Source organism: Ovis aries, chromosome 16 (assembly GCF_016772045.2).
Source record: "Ovis aries strain OAR_USU_Benz2616 breed Rambouillet chromosome 16, ARS-UI_Ramb_v3.0, whole genome shotgun sequence".
NCBI classification, from domain to species: Eukaryota; Metazoa; Chordata; class Mammalia; order Artiodactyla; family Bovidae; genus Ovis; species Ovis aries.
In genome coordinates, this window is record NC_056069.1 from 71,482,238 (window position 1) to 71,494,610 (window position 12,373).

At 50.8% G+C, this 12,373-nt stretch overlaps 1 protein-coding gene and 1 non-coding gene across 4 annotated transcripts in view; one reads left to right on the forward strand and one right to left on the reverse strand.

Annotated features, from left to right (window-relative positions):
• The window catches only part of LOC101109601 (probable palmitoyltransferase ZDHHC11B), a 46,371-nt gene that overhangs the window by 18,868 nt on the left and 15,130 nt on the right, over positions 1 to 12,373 (forward strand). For 2 of the 3 annotated variants that reach the window (XM_042233990.2, XM_042233988.2), the window contains 3 exons: positions 5,139 to 5,232; positions 6,131 to 6,172; positions 8,539 to 8,573. In XM_042233990.2, coding sequence (XP_042089924.1) covers positions 5,139 to 5,232; positions 6,131 to 6,172; positions 8,539 to 8,573 — 171 coding nt within the window. The remainder of the gene's footprint in view (positions 1 to 5,138; positions 5,233 to 6,130; positions 6,173 to 8,538; positions 8,574 to 12,373) is intronic. The other variant, XM_042233989.2, reaches the window with a different exon arrangement.
• On the reverse strand, positions 11,272 to 11,343 carry TRNAS-GGA (transfer RNA serine (anticodon GGA)). Its single transcript has one exon. It is a non-coding gene; the product is annotated as a tRNA-Ser (tRNA).

Consider the following 12,373-nt stretch of genomic DNA (forward strand, 5'->3'; position numbering starts at 1 on the left):
CACTGTACAGGGGGAAGCGACCAAAAGCATCCCAAAGAAACAGAAATGCCAGAAGGTGAAGTGGTTGTCTGAGGAGGCTTTGCAAATAGCTGGCAAAGAAGAGAAGGATATGCCCAACTGAATGCAGAGTTCCAGAGAATAGTGAGGAGAGGTTAGGAGGCCTTCTTCAATGAGCAATGCAAAAAAATAGAGGAAAACAATAGAGTGGAGAAAACTAGAGATCCCATCAAGAAAATTGGAAATACCAAGGGACTATTTCATGCAAGAATGGGCGTGATAAAGGGCAGAGACAGTAAAGCCCTGACGGAGGCAGAAGAGATGGAGAGGCGGCAAGAACACTCAGAACAGCTGCACACAAACGGGCCCTCGTGACCCAGGTGACCACGAGGGTGTGGGCACGCACGAGAGCCGGGCGTCGCAGGGTGCGGAATCAGAGACAGCAGCTGCACAGAGAAAGGCCCTCGTGACCCAGGTGGCCACGAGGGTGTGGGCACGCACGAGAGCCGGGCGTCGCGGGGTGCGGAATCAGCTGGGCCTTAGGAGCCGTCAGTGCGAACAGAGCCAGCGGCGGTGATGGAATTCCAGCTCAGCTATTTAAAATCCTAAAGGGTGATGTTGTCAAAGTGCTGCACTCAATATGCCAGCAAATTTGGGAAACTCACCAGTGGCCACAGGACTGGAAAAGTCAGTTTTCATTTCAATCTCAAAAAACGACATCATTTAGCTACCTTTTAACACCTAGTAGTTAAATCCTCCTCTCACATTTTTATTTCTGCTTTTTTTTTTACATTTGACAATTCTTTCACATTTATTTTTCCCTATAAGCTTATAGATCATTTTGTGCAGTTCCAAGAAACCTGGGATTTGAACTAGAGTTAGGTTAGGTATGCACTTTACGTGAGAGGGACAAAGCCTGCCTTCCCACCTCCCCGCTCAGCATCTGCATTGAGAAGAACCAGGAAGCCAGTCTCCCGGGGGTGGCGGGGGCATCGAGGGCCTGGAAGTGCCGGGCGCACCCACCCCTAGCGGGCTCCTTCTTCCTGGAAACTTGCAGGGCAGGTGCTAGCGTTCCTGGTGGAGAAGATCGGGCCTCTGGGGGCTCCACGTCTCCCCACCCTCCAGCCCAGCTGGCAGAGAGGCCTGGAAAAGGGAGGCGTGCACCATGGGTCTGTTCCCCCAAAGCTGACAGTCGGTACAGATTTCTGCTTAATGATCAAGGAGTGTAGTTTAGTGTGAAAAGTCAGTCCCTTTCGAACGCGTTGGAAACCTGCTGGCACCAACACTGTGAGAACCTTAGTCACTTTGAATTCCACCTTCACGGATCACACGGCTGTATAGCCCTTTCTTTAGCCCTTGGTAAGAAACTGACCAGAATCAGTCTGGAAACTTAGCTCTAAAAGTAAGCAAGACAAAAGCCTCTTTTTTTCAAATTGCCTAATCAATGTATATTCATTACAGGAAATTTGGAAACTGCGAAACTTCCCAGTGTGAAAACGAACATCCCTTCTTTCCCCACCCCCCAGTCGCCACTGCTGGCATTTCAATTAGTATCTTTCGGGTCTTCCTTTAAAAATTTTTTGTGTGTATTAACATACATCATGTCTTATAAAGTTATAATTATATTGTAGAACTCTTTAGAAGACTTGAAAACTTCATATATTGTGAATATATGGATTTTCATGAAGATAAGTTATTGCATCTTTGGAACATATTGTATTCCTCATTTTTAGAATCCCATTTTTCATTTTCAATCTAATCTTGTGTTCCTTTACTGAAAGGTTAATTGTGTGGGAAGTGTGCAAGTTTCCAGCCCTCCAGACCCAGTGAGCAAGAGAACTTGCGTCCCTTTTGCTGCGGAAATCTTCCTGGGCTGGTCTGCAGTCAGCCTAGCAACTGACTAGTTCTTGTTCAGTCGCTCAGTCGCGTCCGACTCTTTGTGACCCCATGGACTGCAGCACCCCAGCCTTCCCTGTCCTTCACTATCTCCTGGAGTCTGCTCAAATTCATGTCCATTGAGTCAGTGGTGCTATCCAACCATCTCATCCTCTGCCGCCCTCTTCTTTTGCATCACATGGCCAAAATATTGAATATTTTGCTTCAGCATTTATCCTTCCAATGAATATTCAGAGATGATTCCGTAAGGATGGGCTGGTTTGATCTCCTCGCAGCCCAAGGGACTCTCAAGAGTCTTCTCCAACACTACAATTCAAAAGCATCATTTTTTCGGCACTCAGCCGTCTATCCAGCTCTCACAACCGTACATGACTACTGGAAAAACCAGAGCTTTGACTACACAGACCTTTGTCAGCAAAGTGATGCCTCTGCTTTTCAATGTGCTGTCTAGGTTTGTCGTAGCTTTCCTTCCAAGGAGCAGGCGCCCGTTAATTTCACAGCTGCAGTCACTGTCCGCGGTGGCTTTGGAGCCCAAGGAGGTCAAGTCTGCCACCTTTCTGCTCCCCCCTCCTTCTATTTGCCATGAGGTGATGGGACCTGATGCCGTGGTCTCAGATGTCTGAACTGAGCCCTCTTTCCACCGGCCTCTTTCACCCTCAGCAAGAGGTTCTTAATTCCTCCCCTTTCTGCCATTAGAGTGGTATCGTCTGCATATTTAAGTTAAACAGAGTGAGGATGTATCCTTTGATGTAGTCCTTTCCTGATTTGGAACCACTCAGCTGTTCCATGTCCAGTTTTAACTGTTGCTTCTTGACTCTCATACAGGTTTCTCAGGAGACAGGCAAGGTGGTCTGGTATTCCCAGTCTCCTGAAGAATTTTCCACAGTTTGTCGTGATCCACACAGTCAAAGGCTTTAGCATAGTCAATGAAGCAGAAGTAGATGTTTTTCTGGAATTCCCTTGCTTTCTCTATGATCCAATGAATGTTGGCAATTTGATCTCTAGTTCCTCTGCCTTTTCTAAATCCAGCTTATACATCTGGAAGTTCTCAGTTCATGTACTGCTGAAGCCTAGCTTGAAGGATTTTGAGCATAACCTTACTAACATGTGAAATGAGAACAATTGTCCTATAGTTTGAATGTTCTTTGACATTGCCCTTCTTTAGGACTGGAATGAAAACTGAGCTTTTTGAGTCCTGTGGCCCCTGCTGAGTTTTCCAAATTTCCTGACGTATTGACGTGCTGACTTTAACAGGACCATCTTTTAGGATTTTAAATAGTTCGACTGGAATTCCATCACCTCCACTAGCTTTGTTCATAGTAATACTTCCCAGGGCCCACTTCCTTTCACACTCCATGTTGTCTGGCTCTAGGTGAGTGACCACACCATCGTGGTTATCCGCGTCATGAAGACATGTTTCATATAGTTCTGTGTGTTCATGGGGTCCCAAAGAGTCGGACACGACTGAGCAGCTGAACTGAGCTGGACTCTGTGTGTTCTTGCCACTTCTTCTCAATCTCTTCTGCCTCGGTTAGGTCCTTACCATTTCTGTCCTTTTCATTCCCTTGATAGCTCCAGCTTTCTTGAAGAGATCTCTAGTCTTTCCCATTCTATTGATTTCCTCTATTTCTTTGCGTTGTTCATAGAAGAAGGCCTTCTTATCTCTCCTTGCTGTTTTCTGGAACTCTGCATTCGGTTGGGCATATCTTTCCCTTTCCCCCTTGCTTTTTGCTTCTCTTCTTCGCTCAGCTATTTGCAAAGTCTCCTCAGACAAGCCCTCTGCCTTCTTGCATTTCTTTTGGGGGGCGGTTTTGGTCTCTGCCGCCTGTGCAGTGTTATGAGCCTCTGCCCACAGTTCTCCAGGCGCTCTGTCAGATCCAGTCCCTTAAATCTACTAATCACCTCCACTGTATAATCACAAGAGATTTGATTTAGGTCATACTTGAATGGCTTGGTGATTTTCCCTACTTTCTTCAATTTAAGTCTGAATTTTACAATAAGGAGCCGATGATATGAGCCAGTCAGCTCTAGCTCATGTTTTTGCTGACTATATAGAGCTTCTCCATCTTCAGCTGCAAAGAAGATAGTCGGGTTAATTTTGGCATTGGTCCTCTGGCGATGTCCACATGTAGAGTTATCTCTCGTGTTGTTGGAAGAGGGTGTTTGCTATGACCAGAGCGTTCTCTTGACAGAACTCTGTCAGCCTTTGCCCTGCTTCATTCTGTACTCCAAAGCCAAACTTGCCTGTTAGTCCAGGTATCTCTTGACTTCCTACTTTGCATTCCAATCCCTTGTGAAGAAAAGGATGTCTTTTTATAAGTGTTACTTCTAGAAGGTCTTGTAGGTCACCTTCAGCATCTCTGGCTTCAGTGTTGGGGCACAGACGTGGATTAGTGTGATGTTGAACACGTGGCCTTGGAAATGACCGCCGAGCAGCAGACACAGCCTGGGGGGACGCTGCTGGAGCAGGCCAGGCAGCTGGGCTTCTGGAGCCCCGGGCGGCCGCTCGAGTCCCGGGCACTGCCGTGCCTCACGGGCGCTTAGCGGAAGCACTCTGTAGCACGTCGCGGAGTGTGTCTCTAGCAGCAGTGATCCGACCGACTTACCGGGAGTGTTCCTTTTGGACTGTTTGCTGCCGCGGGACTGTAACTGGACCGGATGATTGGGGCCGACCGGCCAGGCTGGAAACGAGAGCCGGGATGGCCACACACGGGCAGGCGTGCACTGTCCAGCCTCGCAGGCGTGGCCTGCGCCCGTCCCTGTCGCTACTCAGACCGGGTGGCAAAGCGGACACGGTCCCGGCGGCTTGCACGCCAGCCGGCGCGTCAGGCTGTGCTCAGTGCTGTGCGCGAACGGTCGAGACTCCCGGGGCCGCGTCCCCATGGATGGAGGGCCTGGAGCCCTGGCTGGCCCGAGCTGCCCTCACTCTCTGCCGTCAGGTTGGCAGTGCAGGGCCGAGCCCCTCTCCTGTCCGTGTGATGACGCCGCCCCCCGAGGGTCCATCTCCCGGGGCCTCCGTGGGGAGGGGCCGTGCTGTGGCCGTGGGCCCAGCACTGTGCCCTTGTGTGCTGCTGCCGGCTCCTGCCCCACTGCCGCCAGACTGGCACATGCAGGGGTCGGGGTGCTCAGGGTGGGGGACAAGCCCAGGCAGCCGCTCGGAGCCCTGCGGGTGAGGAGGGCCGTGTGCCCGGCCCACCCGCAGCCAGGCCCCCCCAGCTGACCGCCCCCCACCCCTGTCCTCACAGAGAGACGCCCAAGGAGCCCCTGCCCTCCTCCCGGCACCCGAGTCTGTGTTCCACCGCCACCACACAGCCAGAGGACACCCCGCCGTCTCTGAAGGTGAGCCCCCAGCCCCCCGGCATGAACCGGCCCACCGGGCCAGAGCCAGGGCTGGGCCCCAGGCCCTCCAAGAACCAGGCCAGAGCCATGTTTGGAACCGCTTGTGTGAACTGCAGCCCTATGCCGTGCCTGGGGAGTGCCACTCACAGGGGGATGAGGTGGGGACAGGAGAGGAAGTGAGGGACAGGACTCAGCTGAACCGTGGGCGAGCACTGTGAGTGTGAGTGTGTGAGTGTGTGAGTGTGAGTGGTGTGTGAGTGTGATGGGATGCGTGTGTTTTCTGTGGGATGTGAGTGTGTATGATGTGTGAATTCTGTGCATGTTCTATGAGTGTGAAGTGTGTGTGTGTTCTGTGTGTGTGTGTATCCTGTGTGTGTGTATGTAGTCTGTGCGTGATGTGTGTGTATTCTGTGTGAGTGTGTATTGTGTGTGTGTGTATCCTGTGTGTGTGTGTGTGTGGTGTGAGGGTGTGACGTGTGAGCATGCTCCATCATCTCGGCCATCCCAGGATGGAGCCAGCGGGGCTGCCACCTTCCCCTTTGGCGTTCAGGAACGTGAAACCCAAATTGCCAATGCACCAATGAGTTGCTAACGCAAAAATAGTAGCGCCATGGGTCTGGGTCTCTTAAACTTTTCTATACTTAATTATAAGTGTTCCAAGGTTGAAACATGCTTTATTACTTAAGAAAGGGATTTACCATTCTACTTAATTGATACAAATTACTAATCGATTCAAGAAGAAATAGAAAATTCAAATGGACATATAACAAGTAAAAACTGTGAACTAGTGATTTTAAATTATCCACAAAGAAAATCCTAGGCCCTAATGGCTCCATTGGCGAATACTACCTGATGTTTTAAGGGAAAAAACCCAAATCAATCATGCATAAACTTTCAGAAAATGGAAGAGGAAGAAACACCACCCAGTTCATCCTACGAGGTGAGTACATAATCAGTTCAGTTCAGTCGCTCAGTCGTGTCTGACTCTGCAGCCCCATGGACTGCAGCACGCCAGGCTTCCCTGTCCATCACCAACTCCCGGAGCTTACTCAAACTCATGTCCATCAAGTCAGCAATGCCATCTAACCCTCTCATCCTCTGTACATATATGATTTACATAATACTAAGGCCAGATCCTGTTGCCAAAAAAGAATCTTATAAGCTGATGTCACCCATGACTATAGAGGCAAATATCATTGACCAGACACAGGCATATATGCACACACATAACAGGTTCGTACACTGAAACTATGGGAGGATTATTCCAGAAACGCAAGGTCGGCTTAGCATCTGAAATTGTATTAATGTAATAAGCATATTAATAAAATAAAGCACAATAAACAGGAGCACACCCAGTCAGAAAAGCATTTGTGAGCAGCACAGCTAGATATGATGGAACAGTCTCACAACCTAAGGCTGGAGCCCCCTGCATCTGGTAAAGAACTCCGGTGAGACTTGCCACAAACGCATACTTAGCTCACACTGAAGCTTTTCCCTTAAGACTGGGACCGAGACAGAAATGTGCACTCCAAACTCTACCTGACACTTCACTAAAGCTTCCAGCCAGCACAGTGAAGCAGGAAATAGACGTTAGACGCACATAAATCTGAAGGTGAAACTGCATTTATTTGCAGGCATCATGATCCTAACAAACCTGCAGAAAAGCTAATAGAAATGATAGGATAACTTAGCAAGGTGGCAGGATACAAAATCAATATTAAAAACTTGAATTATATTCCTGTATGCTAGCAGTGAGAAATCTTAAAACAGCACTGAGAAAACTATTCCCTTCACAGCAGCATCAAAAAATAATAAAACAACAAATACAGAATCCGTGTATGTGAAGCTACAAGCGATTGTTGAGAAAAATTAAACACAATCCAAATAAATGGAAAGATTATAATATCTAAGGATTGGAGTACTCAGTATTGTCATGATAGGAAATTTCCCCCACACTGATCTATAAACTTACATGATCCCCATTGAATTCCCAGCAAGCTTTTTCCTTTAAGGGAATATCAAGCTGTATGTGGAAATTCAAAACCCTTAAGAATGACCAAAATAATTTAGAAAAAGAAGAAACAAATTGGAAAACTTCCATAATCTGATTTCAAAATTTACTACGAAGCTACTGTATGGTTCCAGCGTAAGGACAGACATGCAGCTCGGTGAAACAGAGTCGAAACTCCAGAAATGGAACATTTACACTTCTGGTCATTGGGTTTCAAACCAAGAGGCCAAGGCAATTCAATGGGGAGAGATGTATTTTCAATAAATGGTACTGGAACAATCAGATAGATACCCACAAGGAAAAAAAATGAACCTAATGTGCTATTTCACAGCAGATACAAAAATAACTCAAAATCAAGGAGGTAACGGCACCCAACTCCAGTACTCTTGCCTGGAAAATCCCATGGACGGAGGAGCCTGGTGGGCCGCAGTCCATGGGGTTGCTAACAGTCGGACGCGACTGAGTGACTTCCCTTTCCCTTTTCACTTTCACGCATTGGAGAAGGAAATGGCAACCCACTCCAGTGTTCTTGCCTGGAGAATCCCAGGGACGGGGGATCCTGGTGGGCTGCCGTCTATGGGGTCGCACAGAGTCGGACACGACTGAGGCGGCTTAGCAGCATATATATACATATATGGGTGGCAAATAAGCACGGGAAAAGATGGCCAACACCACTGGCATTAGGGGAATGCACATTAAAACCACAGTAAGACACCACCGCGCGGGAGCCAGGGCTTCCCAGGTGACGCAGTGGAAGAGAATCTGCCTGCCGATGCTGGAGATGCAGGTTCCATCCCTGGGTCGGGAAGACCCCCTGGAGGAGGGCATGGCAACCCAGTCCAGGATTCTTGCCTGGAAAATCCCGCGAGGAGGAGCCTGGCGGGCCGCAGTCCACAGGGCTGCAGAGAGCCGGACACGACCGCGCGTGCACACACTCGCGCACGCGTGAGCCAGAACGGCTGATGCTGGAGGCCGCGCCACGCGGCGGAGCTGCAGACGGACGGGTGTCTCCTGCATCGGCAGCAAAGAGAGGGCTTCGGTGACACCACTTGGGAAGCCGTTTGGCAGTGTCCTTACCCTTTAAATAGCCATGCTCACTAAGGAGAAAAGAAGCCCGCCCTGGGCGCGCAGCACGGCTGGGGAGGACAGAAGCAGTGCCCGCGGTGAGAGCCCTCCCCGGGCCTCAGACACCCCGGCAGCAGCATCCGGTGGAGCCGCTGGTGACAGCTGGAGAGAGCCTCAGCGTCGGCACTGCCTTCTTGTGCAGCGTTACTGATTCTTATTTATTCTCACAGAAACCAGTTGCCAACCCGAGCTCATCTGTACAGAGGTAAGTCAGATAAAAGAGTTCGCTTAACATTACTAACAATTATTCAGTTTTACTTATTTTGCAAAAAGTACAATAATTCTTCTCAGCCTGCTTTACAACTAACGTCTGAACGAACACACAAAAGTGAGACAACGCTCATCTGTTTTCTACGCCACCTGGAGAACGTGGGCAGTGTTGAGTCTGAATGTGTTCTGTATGGTCCGTGATAACATTTGGCTTTTGTTAAGCTCCTAAAAGTCAGGCTGGCTCATTCTGAGTCCGTTGATCAGTTAACGCTGACGCTTCGGGGCTCCAATGCAGCTGTCCTTCGTTCTCGTGGGAGGTTGGCTCCAGGAGCCCTTGTGTTTAACAAAATTCACGGATGCTCAAGTCCCGTAGTTAGCCATCCATATCCATGAGTTCTGGATCCAAGGGCTCAACCAAACACAGACATTTCAGTCCAAGGTTTGGTGAGCCTTGGGTATGAGACCCATGAGTCCAGAGGGCCAACGGTATACTGAAACACACACACACATGTTAACCTGCACAGTTCAAACTCGTGTTGTTCGAGGGTCAACCACTCATCTTTTTTGAAGAGACACAATTTGGTCCATACCGTCTGCCCTCTGGCCCCCGAAAGCCCACCGTCTTCTGTCACACAGAATAATTCATTGCATCGCAACTTCCCTGAGTTCAACCATCAGCTCTAAGTCCCAAAGCCTGTCACCTAAGCCGCACAGATCTGCAATGGCTGAGACTGTGGGCAGGATTCATCCTGGACCAAAGTCCTCTCCATCTGTGAACCTGTGAAACCAGACAAGCTATTTGCTTCCAAAATGCACTGCGGGCACCATCATAGGCTAGACACACCCATTCAAGAAGGAAGAAATCTGAAGGAGCAAAGGTCACCAGCCCCAAGCCAGTCTGAAACCCAGCAGAGCAAGCGCCTCAGATTCCAAGTGTTGAGAGCAACCCCCTTTGGCTCAGCCATCTGTGGCCTTGCCAGACCCCCCAGCTCCATGCCAGGAAGCCGGACTGGCTACCCCTTTAGTGTGAGAATCGGTTGAGATTAGTTCCTCACCGCTTCTTCGTTATTATATCATGACACGGGCTCGTGAACCAGCGTAAAGACAGTGGCCCCCCAGCAGAACCTCAAGGGTGACGCCCGAGCAGCTCTCAGCGCTCTCCATCCATGTGAGAAACTTACGGGGTTAGGGTTAGATGATACCGCCCCGTCCGTCTGCCGCGCCCTCGTTCACACCCCCCACCGGAGGTCCGGGGCGGCTCCTGTGACCCGGGGGGCGGCTCCTGTGACCTGGGGAGCAGACGCGGCCGCCTCTCATCGGCAGACCCCACGGGCAGGCCAGGATTTAGTCGGCCACCCCCAGACAGGCCGTGGGGCTCCGGCCGCGGGGCTTGTTTGGCCGCGGGGCTTGTTTGGCCGCGTGGCTTGTTTGGCTGCGTGGCTTGTTTGGCCTCGGGGCTTGTTTGGCCGCGGGGCTCCGGCCACGTGGCTTGTTTGGCCGCGGGGCTCCGGCCGCGTGGCTTGTTTGGCCGCGTGGCTTGTTTGGCCGCGTGGCTTGTTTGGCCGCGGGGCTCCGGCCGCGGGGCTTGTTTGGCCGCGGGGCTCCGGCCGCGTGGCTTGTTTGGCCGTGGGGCTTGTTTGGCCGCGGGGCTTGTTTGGCCGCGGGGCTTGTTTGGCCGTGGGGCTCCGGCCGCGTGGCTTGTTTGGCCGCGTGGCTTGTTTGGCCGCGGGGCTTGTTTGGCCACGGGGCTCCGGCCACGGGGCTTGTTTGGCCGCGGGGCTTGTTTGGCCGCGGGGCTTGTTTGGCCGTGGGGCTTGTTTGGCCGTGGGGCTCCGGCCGCGTGGCTTGCTCAGACAGTTCACCAGAAGTGACTTGGTGCCAACTTTGTCAGGCGCACGCGTGTGCTAAGTCGCGTCCGTCATGTCTGACTCTTTGCTACCCTGTGGTCGGTAGCCCGCCAGGCTCCTCTGTCCATGGAATTCTCCAGGCAAGAACCCTGGAGTGGGCGGCCACGGCCTTCTCCAGGGGATCTTCCTGACGCAGGCACCGAGCCCGCGTCTCTCGCGCTGCAGCTGGACTCTTCCCCGCTGAGCCTCCGAGGGGCCCTGGTGTCAGGGGCAGCTGGTTTTCCTTCTGTCGGACGTCCAAAGGCAAAGGGCTGCCTGTGCTAAATCTTCATAAGTCTGCACGATTACTTCCTCCAAAGCTAGAGTGACTCACACTCCACTGGTTTCCCCAGCTTCTGCAGCACAGGGACAGTGTATCTGGTTTAATCCAAGGAAAACAAGTGACTGTCTCTACGCGCGTTCCTCTCAGCACCAGTGGGAATGTCCATCGTCTCATCTGTTGTGACTGTCTGACAATCTCTTGTGTGCATCGCATTAGGTTTTCAAATATTTTCCCCATTTTTATGCTGGGGTATTTGTATATTGTCCATTTTAAGAGCTCTTGACTATTGAAAATACTAATTACTTCTTTGTTCCTTGTGTCTCAAATACATTTCATCCAATCTGTCATTTTAAAAAGTTTCTTTATTATGTCTTTTGCAATGTGAAGTGAAGTGAAGTGAATTTGCTCAGTCGTGTCCGACTCTTTGCAACCTCATGGACTGTAGCCCACCAGGCTCCTCCCTCCATGGGATTCTCCAGGCAAGAGTACTGGCGTGGGTTGCCATTTCCTTCTCCAGGGGGATCTTCCCAATCCAGGGATCGAACCTGGGCCTCCTGCATTCCAGGCAGACGCTTTAACCTCTGGGCCACCAGGGAGCCCCTTTTGCACCGTAGGGGCCACAGATTTTTCTGAAGCCAAATGTGTCAAATTTTTATTTTTCTTTTAAAAATCTTCTTTGCTCCCGAGTTTTCCAAACATCCCTCCAAGTCTTTGTGAGATTCTCGCAGTGTTGCTTGCTTTCTTTGCACTTTGCTCCTCAGGACATCTTGGCTTTTGGATACAACAAGAGAGGGAACAAGCTCAGTGGTCCCCGTGGCATAGACGGCCCACGACCCTCCGTGTCTGGACGCGCCAGCCTCTGCCTCCTCCGCCCCCTCTCTCTTCTGCAGCCTCTCTTTACTCCCTAGCAGACAAATCCCTCCCAAGCCTTTTTCATTCTCAGATTGTTGGCAGTTCTTGCACAGTTGTTTCCCGTGTAAACTGTCAAGTGATTTTGTCAGCTCCAAGCCGCCTGCCTTTGGGGTTGGCGTCGTGCTGAATACACTTTCACTCGCGGGAGACTAGGCTCCTCCCGGCGTCGCTGCCCCAGGTGGGGGAACAGAGTCGTCTCCCCTGGGGGCGGGGAAGGGGCCTGGAGTGCCTTCAGCAGGGGCGCCCTGGGGCCGGGGTGGGGCGCTGGGGCTGTGGCCCTGGGGTCACTGCGTCCCCGTCCTGCATTCAGGGGGCAGAGAGGGCCCACGGAACCCCAGGAGGCGGAGCTAAGAGAAAGACAGCACTCGGCAGTGTCCCAAAGGCTCAGAGTTCCTGAGGTTCTTGCTTAGTTAACAGCTGGCCAGGAAACCCAGTTCACTGTGCAAGGACTGTTCTCTTTCAAACAACCCAATAAGTTTTCTTCCAGTTTTCCTTCCTTAGAAATCTGATTGGCAACACTAACGTGTAAACCCTCATCATTTTGAATTTCACTTCAAAGTATCATTTAACCGTGATCCTTGAAGGGAAATCTAAGAGCACTTTCTACTTCTCCCTTTTCTGGTAAGAAAGGCAGAAACTTAACTGGAACCAGGACGGTAGACTTTTGCCTTAATTTTTTTTTTTTAGAATCAACATGTATTTATTATAGAAAAT